We start from the raw sequence: 20,841 nt of genomic DNA on the forward strand, positions 1-20,841 counted from the left end.
AACGATCTGCGGGGGAATTCTGAATAGCAGAACAAAAAGGCCATATAATGCAAACATTAGGAATAAATCTGTTTAGCACAATACCTATACTAAGTGGGAAGTTCTTAAAACTTCACCTATAAGACGTACAGAAAGTAAAAAATCCAAAATAATCTATACTAGTTTTGGTATAATTAGTGAATTTGATCAGCGTTATTCTTCATTGGGTTTGAATTTTAGTTAAGCTTCCCCCTGCACTTCTTGATGCCCCCTTGACTCCTACATAAAATACCTTCAATCCGCGCATTGCATCTACGCAACTACTCTATAAAAAGCTTGTGATTAAATAAGACGTTGCTAGCCGTTACGTGATTATTACTCTGCCGCAACATACACGGGTTGCACACACACCCCACACATCTCCCTTTGCAGCGCCTAATGCGACTGCAGGAGCAACGCCACCGTCGCCACGTGAAGACGTCACCTAGGCAAAGTTTTCTCGCCCACCTCTGCGGAGCGCGGAGCACGTGACACTGTTGCTGAGGCGTCTGCTTTCCTTCCCTTCGTCTCGAACTGGGAGCAAGACGACGCGGCCCCCGTGCTCCTTCTCTTCCTTGACATCTCTTCGCCGCGGCGCCGTCATTGGACGAGGCCGCTCCCTCTTCTCTCAACCCCGGAGCAAAGAATTGTGGGAGTGAGTTGTAAGGTTGGGGAGGCGGGAAAGGCGCGCATGCGCGTTAGGTGCCGGACGTAGTAGTCCTGCGGCCGAGAGAAAAGCGCCCTTACCCGTCGTCCGCCTCGCGCCTCCTCAAAACCGTTTTCGCTTCTTGTTTCTTCTCCTAGCAAGATGGCGGACCGTCGGCGGCAACGCGCCTCACAAGATAGCAGCGAAGAGGACGAGTCCGACTCGCCGCCCGGCAGCGCCGCTCCTTCCCCACGCGGCCCTCACCGTCTCGGCCTGGCTGGCCCGGGTGCCGCTGGCGCCGGGAGCGGCCACGGTGAGGTCGAGAGTGCGGAGGCGGCCGCTGAGCCGCTGGCCGGGGGAGCCAGCCCGGCAGACTCGGAGTGTGTGAGTAGCGGGAAACCCGAGGGGTCGAGGACGGGGCTCCAGGAGAGACCACCGCTTCTCTCCCCCGAGCGGAGGCTGCAGCCTGGGTCTTCTTGAGCATTTGTGGAGTGGCCTTCTCACTTGCCTCACAACTGTGCTAAGCTACGTCCCGGTTATTTTGGCCCAGGCATTGCGGGCCAAACGTTGTTCCGGCTCCTGCGGCAGGGAGACGAGCGTCTCAGAGCATATTCATAGTGACTTTTTCGCAGCTTAGTTTCCAGGCCTGGACGATGTCATTTTTCAGAAAACGAGAAGCAGGCTGCTGTGTCGCTGAGAGGCGAACGTCTGTGCATGTGCCGAGTGGTTCCTCTCCCAGCTTAGTTCCCAGGGCCCAAATGTTAGAACGAGATTCGAGTCAGTTCAGTAGTATTTTAAATACCTGCACAAATTTTCAGGGTGTTTTCTTTCATGAGTCTCTCAAACTGAAAGCCTGTACCCTGAATAATTTTGCTGGGCTTTAAGACGCTGCAGGATTCGAATTTTGTTCAGTTGCTACAGACTAACATGGGTACCCCCCTGAATCTAGGCCCAAATGATGTTCCTTTGGGGACCTTAAAAACTGCTTTGTGCATGTGATTTGTTTTTATGAGTGTTTACTCAAGTTAGCAGCAGTTCTCTGTCCTCTCAGGAAGAGGCCTTTTCTAGTTCTTCTATCTGAGATTCCACTAGGACTAAAGCATATAACGTACTCTTCAGCTGCAGTTCCTCCTCTGGTTTAGGGAGCAGGTGACTGACCTTCCATAATAATGTGTGAAGTGAAAGAGCCACTACTGAAATCTTGAAAGTTTTAGGTAACTTGTGTATGTTTACAAGTGGTATTTCAGTACAGAGGGCATAATTATGTCTGCTGTTGACCATCACCTAAAAGACAAGTCATTCTGTGCCTGCACAGTTTCAAGTGGCTAGCCACGTTGGTCTGTAGAAGAGCGACAGGTCCAGTAGGAAAGACCTGTAAGATTTTCAGAGTACGAGTTTTCAAGAGTAAAAGCTGTTTTTGTCAGAAGCATGGAGTGGAAAAAGGTAGAAGTCTTTGTAGTCCAAGCAGAGGGTGGGAGGTGTATTATAAGTTAGAGTATCAAGAAGTGCTTTCATGCAGCAGGCATGAATATAAGTAACATTGATAAAATGAACTATGAATTTCCATGTCCAAAGCCTGCATAATGTTAGGTCTGGGGAACAGATTTGGCCTGCCTTGGTCAGATCTCAGTGCAGGGTATTCCTTGGGTCTTTGGTAGACATTAGACTATATTGTTAATCACTTTTTCCCCTCCCCCTCTGCCCCAGAGCTGAGGAATCTATTATACACAAAGTGGTGCTTAACAAACAGTGTGGATGGAAGGTGTTTTAACTTTTTTTCTTAGCAAGCAGATTTTACTTTAAAATGTTATAGTTTATGAACATTATATGGTGGTCTGTACTGCTGCATTGATTGCCCTGCATAGAAAATAATTCTGGTAGAATGTGTTGGGAAGACAGACAAACATTGAGTTGAGAAGTTTAAAATGGAAGTGCATGCAAAAGAAAGGTTGCTGAAATAAGCCCCTTGAGAGGCATATGGCTGCTTCAGGATATAAGAATGGTTTGCATCTGATTTTTATGCCCTTTGATTATCCCTTGAGCACATCTGGCAGGACTCTGGCTAATTTATTTTGTGGATAACTAAATAATAGACATTTTTTCTAGTAATTGTCTGTAGATTAGGTTTAGTATTCCGGTGTGTGAGATCTGAGCTAAGAATATCTAACTTATCTTATGATATATAGGTTCTCTCTCTAGACTGGATAATTTTGTGATTTGGTGGAATTAGTTTTTGCCTGGCTGGGCAATAACTAGTGGCAGTCATTTTCTCTGCATCTGCTTTCCTGATTTTGTGTTTTCTTCAGGGTGTGGTTCTCAAAGGGTAAACCTGGCCATTGCTCTTAGGAAACTTAAGTAGCTGCTTGAGGTAGGGGCTAAGGGAAAAATGTGCCATGATCAACTTACTCAAACAGGTTAAACTGTGATACAGTAACAATGAAGAATCATTATGCTCATTTATGAAGTGTCATTTATAGTCAATTATTCTGGAATGCACACAAAAAGAACTACTGAGCGTAAAAGTCATTCAGTCATCAACAGAATACATAGAACATATTTAAATCATATTGGTAAACCAGCCCAGCAGTGTAGGACTAGTACAGTCATAAATGTCTAAAGTGCATAGTGCTAATGTTTGGTACCTTCCATAATAAATTAGTATTCTTTAATCACAGCAGTTCCAAAGTGCTGGTGCCTGTATAAAGTGTCCATGCTACTCAGCATGAATTACATGTAGATACAGCTACACATTTCATACAAAGAGATAAAGTGCAATCCAATTTAGAAAAGGGATATATCTTCTGGATTTCTCCACTTGTGACCTACATTTTCCTGGAGGATGATGGAGAAAGATGTTCTTTATCCTGGAATGTTTTGCTGCTCCTCTTCACAAGAGTGCACTTTGCATTCTCCAAGAGTAGCCCAAAGTGATCCGCCCTGTGATATGACAAGCTGGCCTCCTTATTCATGAGAAGGTCTGCTGGTGAAGCGCACTCGTCTCTGCAGCTTAAAGCTGAACTCACTCCAACCAAACTGATCATCTGCAGCCCTTCCTAGGATGTAAATTATCTAGTTGGGAGTAATTGCTGGTGGGTCAATTCCAGAGTGCATGTTGGATATCCCCACTTTACTGAGGAACTAATTGCAGAACATCCTGGGGGAACAAGTCCCTCTTGTCCATAATTAAATCTGATAAAACAGTGGTTTCACCCAGAGTTTGCTGTGTTGCACTACCAGCTTTTCCTTGGTGACATCTTCAGTCAAATGTAAAATTGAGAAATGTATGGTTTCTGATTAGTATTTGGTCAGATGATAGGGGTACTTTGTAATTGGATTATTGACAATATACACCCTCAATCCTCCAGCTCAAGCTTCTTCCACATTCTAGATTTTAAAAATATATATATTAGCTGTTATTTTTCTGTATGTGCATCTCTGTAAGGTAATGTATCTCTCTCTCTTTCTTTCTCTGTCTCATGTATAACAGGAAAGCGAAGATGGCATAGAAGGAGATGGTGAGTGGGGATCCCCTTTGTTCTGAACCAATGGGAATGAAAAGGGAGGATCCAAAGGGTAGATTAGTCAGTACCTGTTCATATTTGGCTCCTGAAAGATAGTATGCTTTTTCCTGCCCAGGCAAATGTACTAGTACTGTCTGCCCTCCACTTTTAGGTACATTACAGTACTTTTTGTTGTGTAGACTGCTTGCTGCTCCAGGCCTTCTGCTGATAAAAGCAGATGTTTTGTCTGGTTTAACAAAGAGAGGATGTGAGCCATGTATTTTAGAGAGCTTGAACTTGGGATAAGCATCTGGAAGCTTAGAGCCCCCAGCATAATCTGGTTATAGTGTTGGACTAGGACTTGGGAGAACTAGGTTCAAATCCCTTCTCTGCCCTGAAGCTCACTGGTTGATTTGGGGCAAGTTATTTCTCAGCCAAGCCTATTTCACAGTGATGTTTTGAGGGTAAAAATGGAGGGAGACTGTGACCACCACTTTGAGCTCCTTAAAGGAGAGGTAAGATAGAATGTGGTACAAGAGACACGGGCACTCTTATGCATATCATCCATTTTTTTCTCAAACTGAGACACAGAGGACATCTTTCACTATCTTCTTTCCCAGAATGAATTGTAGCAGAGCCTCTGTGAGAGCTTTCATTGTATGCTCCTCAGCTTTTCTTTCCTGTATGCAAGTTGAGACTCAAACAAATGAGCAGAAGCAGCTGAAATGTTAAAGGAAGAGCTTTGTTGAAGCTTCTGATGCTGATTCTATGCAGGGATTAGCAGTGCTTTGCTTGTGCTTTGGGCTTCAATTGGCATAGCCACTGTTGCTAGCCCTTCAGTCCATGCTCCATTTGAAATACAGTCCCTGTTACAAAACAAATGACTTGCTCAACTAAGTATCATACACTGTTCTCCCCTTATTCATTTTATCCTCACAACCACCTTGTGAAGTAGGCTAGTCTGAGGTGTGTCACTAGCCCAAGATCATCTAGCAAGCTTCCATGGCAGAGTGGGGATTTGAACCTGCATCTCCCAAATCCTAGTCTGAGACTTGAACCACTACACTATCATGGTACACGTTATGTACTGCTCAGCAGTACCTGAGGGAATCCCAGATCTCCACTAGACAAGCAGCAAAAGCCAGAGAGGTTTGCTGTCAAAATTTTTCAAAAAGATGACAGGAAGAAAAAGCTGTTGACTGAGGCCCATTGTTTATCTCATCCTGGCAGTTGATTTTCCCTGCTCTGTCCCTTCCCAACTTTTAGGGAAAAGTAGCCTTTTAGAAGAGAATAGTGGACTGTCCAGCAGAAATTTCTTGCCTGAGTATTGACCAGTCATCCTCTCAGGCTTTCCCTGTCTCTTGGTAAAAGAGCCTTTGGAATTCTCGGGGGGTGCAGTTGAGATACTGGTGAGGGAATCGTGTAACCTGGCTCTTGCCTCTTAAGTAAACATAGGGTCATGCTGCTTAAATCCTTGATGGATGTCTAGTATTTCAGTTTGCTCTTCTGCCTAAAAATGGGAATAGCCATGAGAGTCTGTCTCTTGAGGAAGCTGGGAGACTCTACAGAGCTTGTAGAACGTAGACATTGGTTCTTCTGTTCTTAAGTTATTTCAATTGAACAGGCGCAATACTGTTAACCCAGTGAAACTTTGCAAACGTAGGCATTGTTTTTTGCAGGTCCTTGAATTGTTTTTTTTTAACAGAGAGGCTGTTATAAAAAAGTAACCCATAGAGATCTTGCTGTTTCTGAGCCCTGCTGTGCTATTACTGAAGCATTAATTCATTCACTAAGCATTATTAGTATTCTGGTACAAATTCACATTGCTCCTTGTGCATAACCCTGCAGAACGTGCTGTCTGAATTCTCCACAGCAAGGAAGAGATGAAGGTAAATGAGAAGAATATGCATTTAGTCTAGTTAAGCTTGGTCCTCTTTGAAGAAATCAAGAGGCTGCTTCATGTAGATGCTGTTGGAAGTAGGTCCAGGCATAAGAGACGTCAGTGTTATAATGAATAATATGTACATATATTTATAAAATGACAAGTGCATATAATGAATAAATAACTCCTTCCTATAAATACCAATGAAATCCAATTACAATATATGTATACAATATCCTCCAATACATCCAATCTGCATAATAAATACAGTAAGTAACAACAATTTCAGAACACGTTCATGGATGCATGTGTAGGGCGGGGGAGGGGGTCTTTGTGCCCCCAGTTTGCAGTATCTGACCTGTAGAAAGAACATAAAGATGCCAGAAAGTTTGTCTGGCATCTACCTGTTTGTCTTCCAAGGACAGTGTTTGTTACCTTAAGGCTTCGTCCTGGTGTCTTTGCAGGAGAAGGAAACAGAAGGTATTCTTGCCTTGGACTATGAAGGCCAGGGTGGGAAGTTTGTGCTAGATGCAGGAGAAGACAGGAAGCCAGCGTAGGAAGCTGTGGTAAGGCATCTCACAGTGTGAGCTGTGTCTTGATGCTAGAGCTCTGGATAGCAGCAAAGAAGACCAAGGCATAACACCAGAAGGCCACAAAAGAGAGAATTGCACTAAATCAATCTGGTAGATTACTAGAGCATTAAGCAGACACTTTGCCAAAAGGCCAAAGAATGCTTATTTTTCAAATACTGTGCAGGGAGAAGTGACAGCACTTGGTGGCAGATTGAATGTGGGGAGCGACAACAATTGAGCAATCAAAGAAGAAGCAAAGTCTTTATGCTTATGGTGGGGTTCTTGTCACTGTGTGCTGAGAAAACAAGCGGATGACGGGAGAAAATACGGAAAGTTTGATCTTAGACATGTTTAGATTGAGATAATGTCTTTAATGTCAAAATCTCTCTTGTGTTTTTAGCTGTTCTCTCTGACTATGAAAGTGCTGAAGATTCTGAGGTGAGATGAATGCGTGTGCATTTTTTAATCATGATTTACCATTCTGCCTGTTGGCATTTCATGTTGTGCAGGATCACAGCATACAGATCTCAACTTGTTGACTATTGTAAAGTCCCTTCAAGGAGCAACCTATTAGAGAGAGATACTTGAACCACTGATCGTGAGATCACACTATGCATCCTGGGCACAGAATCGTTAGCTCACTGTTTGCAGGTGGTGGTCCTACACCTGTGATTTGCAATGTTATGCTTCCCTCTGCTCTTCATATTCAAGGCTGGCTTTGTACGTGTGTGAGCTGAATGCTTGTTCCTTGGATGTGCGGATTCAGTTTCTGTAGATGCTGGCAAATGTGATCACACTGACATAGTCAAGCATGTGTAGTTTTGGTAAAAGTGTTTCCTTACTCCCAGACTGAATCAGCTCACGTCAGACTCAATGTTTGTTTCAGGGTGAGGAGGGGGAATACAGTGAGGAAGAAACATCTAAAGTGGACCTGAAGCAGGACAGCAATGACACTAATGAGTTGGCAACAAAGACAGACAAAGGGGATGAAAAAACAGAACCTAAAGGCACTGTGGCAGGCGAGAGGCAAAGCGGGGATGGCCAGGTGAGTTGACTTCAGTGTTGAGGGCAGGTACCAACCCTTTGTGTTAGTTCCACTGGCTTTTTGTGTTTCTTGAAAAATAAGTTTCCTGTTCAATGTGTTGTGTCTTATGGGTGATACTTTTATGAATGTGTCTCTGCAGGTTAGCAATTTCCTTTGGTGAAAGTTTGCAGAAACAAATTCTTAGTGGGAAGTAGGGAGTTATTATTGATGTTTGTGACAAGCATCTGTAGAAGGGAAGGTTAAAAAACATTTTGCTCCCTTGTTCTCCATAGGAAAGCACTGAACCAACTGAAAATAAAGTTGGCAAAAAAGTTCCCAAGCACCTGGACGATGATGAGGACCGCAAGAATCCTGCATACATACCTCGCAAAGGTCTCTTCTTTGAACACGACCTTCGTGGGCAGACCCAGGAAGAAGAAGTCCGGTGGGTGACATAAACAGCAGGGAGGCATTAGAGGCTCTTATGGTTTGGAGACAAATGAGAGGGGCATATTTATATGGGATATAATTTTGCTTTAACTATTTGGACAGTTAATGTGTAGAAGTTGCAAGCCTGCTTCTTTTGAGCCTCCTTGTCTTTATCAAAAACTATCATTGGTTCCCTTACTTTTGATGTCCCAGTCCTAAGGGTCGGCAGCGTAAGCTGTGGAAAGATGAGGGGCGGTGGGAACATGACAAGTTCCGAGAAGATGAGCAAGCACCAAAATCAAGGCAGGAGCTGATTGCACTGTATGGGTATGATATCCGCTCAGCTCATAACCCTGATGACATCAAGCCCAGGAGGATGCGCAAACCAAGGTGAGCTAAAAAGTACAAGGTGAGGCTGTATGTGTGCTTTTATTAGGTGATGGGATCGGGGGGGGGTGGAGGCCTTAATGCTTTATTGAATCTGACAGTATCGGAGGGGAGTTAATTATGGTAATCTTAATATTCCATCTCACATGATTTTGAGGATCTGACCTGTAGCATCCCTTCTTGATTTAGGTTTGGGAGTCCACCTCAGAGAGAGCCGAATTGGGCTAATGAGCGGCCTAGCAAGCCACCACGTCACCAAAGCCATGACAGTACCCCTGTACCACCTCGGACATTCATCAACCGAAACTCTGCAGGGACAGGACGGATGCCCCTGCCAAGGACTTTCCCTAGAACTGGCCATAAAGATACCCGTTCAAGCTACCATGCTGTGGATGTAAACATTCAGCATACGCCTCATTTCGGCGAGCAGTCCAAGCGCGAGAGCAATTACCGGATCAGGCGCTCAGAGCCAGTTCCGGCAAGAGAGCCTTCTCCCGAGGCAGAAGTCGTACATGTTCGAAGCAGCCCTGTCAAAAAGGAAGAGGGTCTTGCAGAAAGTCCAATCGCTCCTGCAGATGCTTTGCAGCCACCTCCCGATAGGCCCATAGAAAAGAAGTCCTATTCGCGAGCAAGGAGAAGCCGGACCAAAGCAGGCGAGACAGGGAAATTGGCAGATGAAGTCCCACCACCGTTGGGGTTGACACCTGCACCACTAAAAACTGCAGAGGTTATACCATCTCCTTCGCCAGCAAAGACTGAGAATTGGGAGGTACCTGTTGAAGCCAGTCTAGATGATCTCGAGCAAGACATGACCCAGTTGAATATAACAGAACAGAACTGGAACCAAGGGCAGCCCCAGTTCATTCAACCTCAGAGTAAGCAGCTGCCAGATGTCCTGAAACCAGAGGAGTGGGAAATAGCTTTAACTTACTTACCTTAAATTTATGATCCACCCAAGCAGAAGTTTGGGAAGTTTAGAAGGCTAGGTGGGGATGCAACTTTTTAAAAAAATTACAGCATGATAGAAGCTTATAGCCAAATATTTGGCTGATAGTTTAAAATCAGTGAGTGATCATTAGCTTTCACCCTCTCAGTTTTCCCTCTTTTCAGATTTTTTTCTCCTCTGGCCATCTGCAGATCTCACCATCTCCCAAGTGCTGGCCTTGATTTCCTAGCTCTGTGTGCTTTCTGTGGCCTGCTTTCCAAGTTTATCTGTTCTTTTCCTACATCTTCATTTATCTTCTTTTCCTACATCCTTTGGTCTTCTCTCTCTTTTTCTGGGAATAGAGCAGTGATAGTCAGAGACTCTTCTGCTCGCCCACTTCTCTGTGACTTTAAGTCATCATAGCCATAGATTTCTACACGGTCGCAAAATCCCTAACAATTAGAACATGTAAAATCCCTGTTGCATGTTTCCAGTCACTGAATGTATGTGCCTAAATTGAAAGATTGGAAAGTGATCTAGGAAGGTGCTTGCTCTTCAGCAAAACTGAGGAGAATTCCAGGGCTGCTGGAAAATGTAGTCCTGCAAGAACTTCCTTTTGGGGTGGAGGGTACTTTGTTGTCCTGCAGATGTTTGGGATAAGTTCATTTGAGAGATCCCAGTGGGGCAGAGAGGAAAAAACTTTCTTGGAGGATCTGTAGGACCCAAGTTGGTGAAAATTCCTTATGGCAAGCCTTTTGCATTGTTTGCACATTACAATTACAGTTGTTGAACACTCTGCCTGCACCTTTAAAACTCCACATTTTTACACCATGAGCTCTGCGAACTTCACAAAATACGGATCTTTTGAAGCCATGTTCTGTGCTCTGTGAACAAATATGAGGGAATAGGCACAGCTCCATATAAATTGTTTTGTTGCTGGGTGTCAGAGCTGTTGAGGGAGCAGGAAAGTTGGGATTCATACATACTAATCTTGGAAGGGTAGCAATTACGTTGTGAGTATCTGATGGTAAATCCAGAAGCAATGTGGCATTGTGGCTAGGACTAGGATCTGGTTCAAATCCCCACTCTGCTGTGGAAGCTTGCTGGGTGATCTTGAGTCAGTCTACACACTCTTGGCTAACCAGCCTCACAGGGTTATTGAAAGGATAAAATGGAGAACAGGAGAACAATATAAGCTGCTTTGGATCTCCTTTGGGGAGAAGTGTGGAGCATAAATGAAGTAAATACAGAGGTAGTGTAAGAGTGCAGAATCTCAGTTTCTGGGACTCGCAGCATCCAGCTTGGCTGAATGGAGTCATAGGATCCAGTCCATTACCTGCAAGATTGGTTTCTTGGATATCTTTAGGAATGAAATCTGTGCCAGCTGCCCCATTTAGCCATGTCACCCAGCCATGCAAGCTTTTAAATATCTGGGCTGTGTTGAGCAATTCTATATGAAGTGATGACTTTGTGCATGCCACAATCCATGCTCTTCTTTGCCTGGCCCTCTGCCACACCCATGATTCTTGCAACTTCTCTTGTACCCAACTCCAACTCAAACATGGAAAAACGGGGGCATAACCATTCACACACACTCATCACTTGATGACTTCCATGTGTGAAAAAGCTGTTGCATTTTTATCTTACTAAGTCTAGACAGAATCTTTATGGGGGTTGATCACGGGCACTTTGCACTCTGAGCTGAATGTCATTGAGAGGTAAGAAAGCATGTGTGAATCAGCCTTTGGAAGCAAAAGTGTCGCAAACATACTTGTAGAGTTTATTCCAAGGGAAGGGATTTAGTCATTCTTGGTGAGGTTTATTGTAATTGTTAAGGGCAGCCATCACACACTCTTTAGCCATCCAGTTATTGCCATGCTAGATTTCATTTGCAGGCTTTCCTGTTGCAGCTCCTCCTTTTTCTTGTTTAATCCACCCTGGAATGCTCAGAACAAGACAGATCACCTTTGCTCAAAGTTGTGTGTACACAAGGCAAGCCACAGCATGACTGTTTGAAATTTTTATACTTACGTGTACACCATCAAAAAATATTGGCTCATGAGATACTCTACTGAGGCCTCTCAGGTTGTGAGAGATTTTATTTTATTTATGTATAAATATATACATATTTATAGAAAAGAGCAAGAGTCCAGTAGCACCTATAAGAATAAAATTTGTGGTAGGGTATGAGCTTTCGTGAGTCACGGCTCACTTCTTTAGATCTGAAGTGAGCTGTGACTCCCAGAAGCTCGCACCCTACTGCAAATTTTGTTAGTCTTATAGGTGCTACTGGACTCTTGCTCTTTTCTGCTGCTAGACAGACAGACCCAGCTACCCATCTTGATCTATTTTATATGTGTGAATTCTGGTTAAGCTGCCAGCAGTTAGATGTATGTGAAACCAAATACACCATTGAAACAAATATTAAAATAATTGCTGTCAAATGAATTCATGCGAGCATTTACCTATGTAAAAAGAAGTTATATTCCCTAAACATTTGCAGTGGTTATGAGTATATTTGTATTAGTCTTTAGCTTAATCCACGAAATGGTCTGTCAAGTGAAATGGTCTGTCAGGGTAAGCAGAGAGTACTAGGCTAAAAGAGTGGGAACATGGCAGGGTGAGGCGCCACTTGAGGCTCTCCTGACCTTCAGGAGATACAGGCCTTCCATAGGCACCATTACATATCCCCGAGATGGAGTCTTCAGTCTTGGGACTTTCTTATTCTTTCTTAAAAGGAAGTTGAGGGTCAGAGGGTGACGGCACCAAATTCTGCCCTTCCATTGTAAGCTTTGCAGGTATGTGAAGTGTGCCAACCTTACGTTTCAGCTAGGAAGACATGAAAGTGGTGGCCACCCGCAATAGGGAACTTAATGGTCCTCATGCCGCAGCTTGGGTGGATCTCTCTTGTTTCCTGTGTGGGGCTCCTTTGTTTTCCAGTTGTGGGCCGTGATCGAATCCTGAGCTTTGTAGAAGCTAGCTGTTAAAACCAGGCAGAGATGTAGCATTGCAGAGCAAAGTTCTTCATGTTGTCCACACATGTGAACCCAAATGTACTGCCTGGGAACCAGGATGCTTAACCTGCACCTTCCTACAAAGTTGGTTGCATTTTGTTATAATAATTGGTTTGTATTTAGAAGTCACCTTGGTAGGCTTGGACAAGAGTCCCATGAACAAATGGGTCATTTGAATGTGATCATTTTCTTCACTATGCCTCTGAAACAGTGTTCTAGTCATAATGGAACCTAGCTTGGCAGGCAATCTGAGAGTGGAATGAAATCATCATAAAAGGGCTGCATTTGTGTAGGATTTTTGCTTGCCCATCTGAACTGGTACAGTCCCAGGAATACACTTGGTATGTTGTCTCCTATTTGCACATGAACTTTTAGGGGAAAGAGATGTCAGGAAGGGGTTGAGGTACAATTTCTTCTTGTTGTATATAGGTGGCACAGGGAATGCTTAGTTCTTAGCCTCTTTGCATGGTGTTACCACAAAGGGCTGGTCAGGCATTATTTCCTGAATGAGGAATAAGAAAGGACTTGCCCTTCTTTCCCTGGGTTAGCAAGTAATATCTGGTTTTATAGGGTACTCATTAACATCTGTTTTTACTCAGGATCCTCTAAACTCACTGGCTATATATGCATATAAAGATTGAATAGTAATTGGTGTTTTTATTTTTCTCTCTCCTTCCTTTTCCCAATAGGTATTCCTAATCAGATGCATATTGGAGCAGCCCCACCTCCTCAGTTCAACCGGATGGAAGAGATGGTAAAAATCCCTGCATCTCTTGCCTGTCCTGAAATGTTGACAAGCCAAGAGGGGGCAGGCAGAGACTAGAACAACATATCAGTCCCCATGTTCAGCAATGAGAAAAGCTAAGTTAGGACAAATTGTGCTGCTCAGGTCTTGTTGAGCTTACACCTTTGTGGCAGGATTGGCCCAATTTCCGAATTGCTCTCATTTTTTGGTGGGGGGACAGAATGCAGTACAGGCAGACACAGTAATAAGGCAACGTGTTAGTGGTGTGTTGTAGCAATGGGTCTTGTCAATCCTTGCTCTGTACACCCTCCCCCCTTGTAGCTGAACCATTCATTCAGACCTCTTCACCCCTCTCCCTGTTCCGAAGTATTTAATTACAGGGTCTTGTATGGTTACCCCACCCTGAGGCTCCAGAATCAGAAGAGTGCTCATGCCACTGTGGCCTTCTTGTTTTGAACTGCAAGGACTAGAAGCCTGAGTTTAGATTTTTCCTGTTCAGACATCTCACTCAGCAGGACATAAGATACGAAGTAGCCTGAAAGCTAGCAGGGCAGGGAGGTCTTTTCTTACAACCCCCCCCCCCCGACGCTCTGACCCTGTTGCCCTTGTCCAGGGAGTCCAGGGAGGCCGTGCAAAGCGTTACTCGTCACAGCGCCAGAGGCCTGTCCCAGAGCCTGCTCCACCTGTGCACATCAGTATAATGGAAGGACACTACTATGACACACGTGAGTGCAAGTTGCTGCTGAAGGACCCTCTCCTTGTTGGCTGGTTTTCTAGTGATGCAGAGTTGGAATGGGCTGCAACTCAGGTATTCAGTCTCTGTCTCGGTGTCCAAGTTACTTGCTTAAGGAAAGCAGATCCGTGTATTCCAGTTTCATTGTTGGTGGTGGGGTGTCTCATGTGGGGCTGAGTAGGGGCTCTTGCCAAACAGCCAGGGATGTTTTGCACATGGGCAGCCAGAGAACAGATGTGTGGAGGACTTATGTCTCCTGTCAAGTACAGGCACACAACTGATCTTCCTGGTTCAGAGCTTAGATTTTAGCATTGATTTTATTTGTATCCTTTCAAAGCATTTGGAGCACCATACACACTGCTGTCCTGTTGACTGCTCCTTCACATAAAAAACTCAATGCAACTAGAAAGCTAGCACAACAGGGGAGACAGCGTATGCACGCACACATTTTTTTTGCTTGACATGCTCTTCTTCTTTTAGCAGGGAGTTGAAAATACAGGAAATTCCAAAATCTGCTTCACAGTCTGAAGTGGTTCAGTGGAATAGCCATGTTAGTCTGTTGTAGCAAAACAGTTTGGAGAAGAGGAGGTTGAGGGGGGACATGATTGCTCTCTTTAAATATTTGAAAGGCTGTCATTTGGAGGAGGGCAAGGAGCTGTTCCAGTTGGCAGCAGAGGGTAGGACGCAAAGCAATGGGCTTAAATTACATGCACAAAGGTACCGGCTGGATATTAGGAAAAACTTTTTCATGGTCAGAGTAGTTCAAAAGTGGAATCAGCTGCCTAGGGAGGTGGTGAGCTCCCCTTCACTGGCAATTTTCAAGAAGAGGCTGGATGAATACTTGTCAGAGATGCTTCAGGCTGATCCTGCACTGGGCAGGGGGTTGGACTAGATGGTCTGTATGGCCCCTTCCAACTCTATAATTCTATGAACAAGAGAGAAGTCTGGGAAGTGAGCTCTCACTTACGAATGCTCATACTGGAATAAATATTTTTAGTCTTCAGGATGCCACTGGGCTTCTGTTTTGAAGTGGTTCAGTCTGTCCCGCCCTCTCTGCATATTGCCATTTTGTTCCTTTGAACTGATGAGCCATAGTGATCGCGTAGGAGTAACAATTGAGTTAGGCTGTACTTTGAACCCAGATCTTTCTGACCAGTGCTCAGCACTGATTCAAGATAGTAGGTGTGGCTGAGTTTCCTTGGGACTCGAACTCTTTCCCACATCACGATGAATTGTGTCTTTTCTTGTACTGGTATCCCAGTGTATTACTGCTAAAGTGTCTGTGGTATAAATCTTTCTCTCATACTCTTTCCCTTTATCTACATTTACAGTACAGTTCCAGGGTCCAATCTACACCCACGGTGAGAACCCTGCCCCACTGCCTCCCCAAGGGGTGATTGTTCAGCCTGAAATGCATCTTCCCCATCCAGGTAAGGTGGCCACCTTCTCACACCATCTCTGCAGAGAAACAGCTTCCTAAGAATATTCTTGTAGGCATTCTTTCTGTGGAGGGCACTCTTCCTTTTACATTGGACATATTTTTTTGAAGATGGGAGGTTCCATGTTGTCACTTGTAGCAGATGGTCATGGTTTTGTATCAAGGAGGCCTGCTGTCTGTGTACAAATACAGTGATTTATGAGAGTGGACTGTGTGGTCAGCACAAAAGATTGGTTTCCATATCCTGGAGCACTTTTGATCCCGTTAGGTGATTTTTCTCTCTCCCTGTCCTCTGCTCCCATTGATTTATGAGGCCAAATTTCTGCTTCATTAGCGTTATACTTCCCTTAGTTGGTTTTCTTTTTTTAATGCACCATTAAAGCTTTGCACCTTAAGTAAATCTTTGACATAAAATCCAAAGCAACGTTTCACGGTTCCATGGAGTGGGCAGTTTCTATTGTGATATTCTTTCCTTGCTAATTGGGGGACCCAGAATAGGTGTAATTCCATCATTTTTGTCAGCTGATCTTACCTGGAATCACAATGCCCTACAGTTGCAGGCATGAAAACACTGCTTAGAGTTTGCTGAAAATGGAGAGGTGGTATTTAACAGTAGTCCTCTCTTGTTTGGTACCGCAGCTAGGCAAAGTAGGGTTAAACAACCCTGTTAAAAGATAGTCACTTCATTTCCCAAGGCAGGCAGCTCCCTTTGAATCAGATCAAAGAAGAGAGGTGTGTACAATGTGTTTTTGCAGAACGGTGCTCCAGGCATCTTGCTTATCTGATAGAAGGTTTTGTCCCATAAAATGCTGCCATTCGTGGGGTAGAGTCCTCAGTTGTAAAGAACTGTAGCATTTTCCGCATGTGGTATTTTGGTTGCATAAGCTCCTGGTTGCTTATTCATTCTCTCCCTCTCTGTTTTGCCAGGATTACATCCTCACCAGGCGCCTGCACCTTTGACTAATCCCGGCTTGTATCCTCCAGTCTCTCTGCCTCCTGGGCAGCAGCCCCCGCCCCCGCCCCCACCTCAGCAACTACTGGCACCCACTTACTTCTCCCCTGCTCCAGGAGTAATGAATTTTGGCAGTCCAGGTTACCCTTACCCTCCAGGAGCTCTCCCGCCACCCCCACCTCCTCATCTCTATCCCAACACTCAAGTAAGTTTGCTCTGACTTGGGCTTGGATCTGGGACACTGAATCCAGAAGGGAGAAGCAAGGTTGTTTGCTTGCTTATACCCTGCTATGCTCCACAGTGGGGACATAAAGGAGCTACAGCATCATTCTCCCCTCCTCCACTATATCATCACAACAATCCCGTGAAGTAGAAAGAGTGACAGCTCAGAGTCACCCCGAGTAGTGAACCAGGGTCTCCTAGGTTTTAGACCGACACTCTTAACTACTACAAAGTGCTGACCATCTCAGCAGGTTGTAATGATAGAAGGCCCTGCTCATGTTCTATAAATATAAGGGCTAGAAACTTGCTCTTCTTACAGCTTAGAAGATGTGAGCCTTTGGGATAATGAACTTACAGTGGGAAGCTTTTATTCATTTATGCCCCACCCTGCCTTTCTCCCCAGCGAGGACCCAAAGCGGCTTAACATCGTTCACTTCTCCACAATTTGATCTTTACAGTAACCTTGTGTGTAGGTTAGTATAGGTGGCCCAAGGGTCACCCAGCAAGCTTCTATAGCAAAGTGTGGATTTGAAGTGTGGATTCCCTCCCTCCATCTCCAAAATCTGGGAAATGATCATCTTGATACAAAGACAGATCAGACCCAGCACAATACCTAATCTACCCTTTCCCTGTTGCTCTCCAGCAGGAATTGGAGGGTTGCTGTAGGCAAAGATCTTGTGGTTCTTTGATGTTTGGGGGTGGAGACAGCCAGACTTTTCAGGACTCAGTAATGCAAGTGGTTAGTGTCGTGGTTAGATAGTTGAACTTCACCTCACAGTTTTATTGTGACTATAAATGGAGGCAAGCAGAACCACTTATGCCTCCCTGAGATCTTTGAAGGAAAGACCTAGTGCAATACAATAAATTAACATAAAATAGACTAGACACCAGAAGTGGGCTGGGTGGCATCTGCCAGTTGATAAAGTATAGTTTTCTTTCCCTTGGGTCTACAGGCCCAGTCTCAGGTGTACGGAGGGGTCACCTATTACAACACTGTTCAGCAGCAAGTCCAGCCGAAGCCTTCTCCTCCCCGAAGAACCTCTCAGCCAGTCACCATCAAGCCACCCCCTCCTGAGGTACCTGTTGCGTGCCTGCTGTGGCATGACTCGGTTGTGTGATCCTGTCTGTGCCCTTGAGCAGGATTTCACTCTTCCTCTGTCTGTTTATGAGAAATGCTCCACCTGTCTGTTGTTGATATATTGCAAACTCTAGATTCTCGTTGCAGGTGGTAAGCAGGGTTCCCGTTAACGTTTCTAAACGCTTTTGAAGGTGAGCTTAGATGTTACGTCCAAAGTTGATGCTTGGACCCTGCTTATTATGAATTATAATTAATACCATCACACTCTAAATTCCATCTTGTTAATAAATCACAACTTTGCTAGATTTCAAACTATTTCAGCATCAAGTTGGTTGCATCTGTTGTGACAAATGTAAAAGAATAAAATTCATTATTCCTCGAGTTTTAGACAACCCTTGCAGGGCTATATTAAAACATGACTTTTTACCACCTCACCATAGCAAAATGTTCACCCAAAAAAGCACAGACTATGTTTTTGACATGCTAGCTTTCTATATGCAGGGTTTTTTTTTTTTAAATGGAAGGGCATTCAGTCATGTCAGCCTTCAGTTGCAGTCTGAAGTGGTAGAACCATGACACACATCTCTCTTCACAGAAAAGACAAGGCCACAGTGAACTGTGAGTGACCCAAGAGAGTTGGCAAGAGGATAGTTTATTATTTTTTAAAAAAGATGTACCCTAAAATTCCTAACCTTAATCAGCTTCTGAATGTATACTCTTGATTTCCCAGTACTGTGCTGTATTTAGAAAGGTTCCCCCCAGGCTTTTGATGTCTACTCTAGCCCGCTCATTTGTTGAGGTAAATAGTGGCATCATTAATAAGATGTGGCAGAAATTGTAAGGTTATGCAAATAATGGTGAGAAGATCTGTGTTTACTTGTAATCCTGGAAATTATGCTGTTCCACCAAGGAGGTTTGGCTAAGCCAGAGTCCAGAACAAAGTCAGTGGCTCTCGTTTTGGAGATCCCCATGTTGATCACTGAACTCTGTTTCCCTGTCAATGGAAAGTTCCAAGATACATTCAAGGGCATGTATACACGGGCACAGTCTATGCCTGTTTATTTCTGGGGAAGCTTTCTTTCAAGACGCCTTCTGTGCTATTACCAGCCTTATTAATTGGAAGCCCTTGATAAACTTCAGCAGAACCTGCTAAGGTTCCTTGGCACACAGTTTGAAACCACTGAATTTCCCAACCAAGGCAGTCCTATGAGGGGGAAAAAGGGGAAGGGGGGGAGCAGACAGAACAGGCATATTTGCTGCTGGGGTGGGGGCCATAATGGAAAGAGCTTGGATTTAACCTATCAGGATAAAGAATTACGGGTTTTAGGAGCTAGCGATTCCCAAGCTGAACAATTAATGCTAAGATTTTTTTTTATTTTTCCCATCCCCTCTCTCCATTATTTCTATCTAGGACAACAGAAATGAAAAATCCTAAGAGAGGAACAACCCTTAAGGACTCTGCATTTTGCTGGTTTCAGGAAAGTGTCAGAGCTGACATCTGTGGCACGCAGAAGGCATCTCCTATGTGTGGAGCCTTTCCTTTTCCCTTGGTATAGGCAATGCAAGTAGATGTGGCTGTTTCTGCTGTGCCAAACCGTGTCAGTATTGAGACTGGGGCCAGGCTGTCCATCAGAAGAGCACCAGCAAACTTGCATCTCTTTGCAGTTTTTTTTCTCTTTTTATGCCCCCCCATGACAAAAAGACGACACAAACATTGGATGTAAGATTCCTTTCTGAGTATATTATGGGGCGGGGGTTTTTTTGGTGCTGAACTAAAATTCCTGCTTCTTCCTTGTGTTCAGCTTCCCATTTTGAAGAACTTGACTGCTTTTTTTCCTGCTCCGTTAAACTGTTGTTTGCTTTCCTTAAGTTGTGGGATCTTGCTCTTCTTGGCTGTCCTTCTACCCCTGCCCCATGATATGATTTTAAAGTAAGTTATATTTTGTGTGTGCTCTTAGATTCTTAGTTGAAATTTATCAAGGAATCCTGGAAAGGACTGCTGAATCAAAGGGCACCAGGCTTCTTTCCCCCACTACCCAGTTACCACTTTTTACTTTTGGTGAGTCAGACTGGGATAGAATAAGCTCCAGCAGCAGTTGTCTCGTTTCCCTCAGTTTGGCCCTTTTAACTACACCTTAATTTCCCCTTCCTCAAATTAAACATGCTGGAATAAATCTGCAAGTGTGCGTGTTTGGCAAACAGAAGTAAGTGCAGTAAGTTTCTCTAATCCAGTCCTGATACATTGTTTAGGAGGCAAAGGGGAGCGTCCTCCTTCCACTTGAAACAGTGTGGGTCCTTCTCCAAGCAAAGCTCTGCAAATAGCTAGCTGGCTTGTTTGCCTCATCACAGCTTAGATTTTGCCTGCAAAGCTGCATGGCTTCCACTGACTTTCCCACAATTTGTACACTTTTTAAAGTTCATTTTCAAAAGTACATTAGGAAGGCAAAGTTCAATTGACCAACTTTCAGCCCCATGTGTTGGCTGAAGGAGATATCCAAGATTGGACTCAGCCTAAAAGTTTCTAAGGCACCATACTAGGCCTATCTGCTTTTTCTGAATAGTTGTTTCGTGCATGTATAGTTTCCTAACTTGAAGCACCAGGAATGGTGAGCTTCCTTTGTTTAAATTCAGTAATTCTTTAACATTTTAATTTTGAACAAGTACAACTGGCATTTTTAAGGAGAAAGTCCTCTATGTTCTCAGTGTATTTGTTTGTTCCTCTGCCTTAACGTTTGAAATGTATCCTTTAACATATCAGTCTTGAAATTTTTAGACCTAACAACACTGTGATAGCTAATTTTTTGTTAATAAATATTCTTGTTCCCGTTCTCAGAGTGCATGTTTTGTAAATGGCACTGTAATTGCTTGCTGCAAATGATATAATAGATGGTGTAAATTACTTGGTAGTGGTTTCTTGCTTCGTGCGCCTTTTAGAACCCAGGTTTGCATAGCCAGGCTGACTGTTGCCCAGACATGTGAAAAATTGTATACAAATACATTTTTATACATATGCTTAGTGTAACATGGCTTTGAAGATGTGAGTCTTTAATTGGAACTCAGGAAACAAGAGATGAGGAGATGAGTTGGTAGCTCGCTTAGAGTAAAGTTTGGGGAGAGCTGATAAGGCGAATCTTAGCTGGGGTAGCTGCACAAGGTATTAGAAACGTTGCTATTAACACCTGAAAGCCTTAGTCAGTTCCTTTCTAGTTTCTGAGCCTTTCTCAGGAGTCTTGTCTCAACTTCAGGTTTTCTCCCAAATTTAATGAGGGATAGAAA

At 44.0% G+C, this 20,841-nt stretch overlaps 1 protein-coding gene across 2 annotated transcripts; it reads left to right on the forward strand.

Moving 5' to 3' along the window:
- The first annotated feature begins 645 nt into the window (after positions 1-645).
- CASC3 (CASC3 exon junction complex subunit) lies at positions 646-20,464 on the forward strand. Of its 2 annotated transcripts, XM_054995024.1 has the most exons (15): positions 646-673; positions 823-1,048; positions 4,152-4,179; positions 7,019-7,056; positions 7,505-7,663; positions 7,936-8,087; positions 8,285-8,461; positions 8,648-9,333; positions 13,087-13,151; positions 13,756-13,867; positions 15,207-15,305; positions 16,241-16,470; positions 17,441-17,563; positions 17,713-17,756; positions 18,977-20,464. In XM_054995024.1, the coding sequence occupies exons 2-14, from the start codon at positions 827-829 to the stop codon at positions 17,752-17,754; spliced, it is 2,133 nt and encodes a 710-aa protein (XP_054850999.1). In that variant the 5' UTR covers positions 646-673; positions 823-826; the 3' UTR covers positions 17,755-17,756; positions 18,977-20,464. The 2 variants fall into 2 exon arrangements, with proteins under 2 accessions (XP_054850999.1, XP_054851000.1); XM_054995025.1 differs by lacking the exons at positions 646-673; positions 17,713-17,756 and having other exon boundaries at positions 729-1,048.
- Positions 20,465-20,841: the final 377 nt, after the last annotated feature.

The sequence above is a fragment of the Eublepharis macularius genome, chromosome 12, assembly GCF_028583425.1.
Source record: "Eublepharis macularius isolate TG4126 chromosome 12, MPM_Emac_v1.0, whole genome shotgun sequence".
NCBI classification, from domain to species: Eukaryota; Metazoa; Chordata; class Lepidosauria; order Squamata; family Eublepharidae; genus Eublepharis; species Eublepharis macularius.

Excerpts from the sequence above, each read along its gene's own strand:
- CASC3 (XM_054995024.1), top strand. The coding sequence starts at position 827 with ATGGCGGACCGTCGGCGGCAACGCGCCTCACAAGATAGCAGCGAAGAG. Across the intron at positions 1,049-4,151 it reads GCCCGGCAGACTCGGAGTGT|GAAAGCGAAGATGGCATAGA; the intron begins GTGAGTAGCGGG and ends CATGTATAACAG. Across the intron at positions 16,471-17,440 it reads ATCTCTATCCCAACACTCAA|GCCCAGTCTCAGGTGTACGG; the intron begins GTAAGTTTGCTC and ends TTGGGTCTACAG.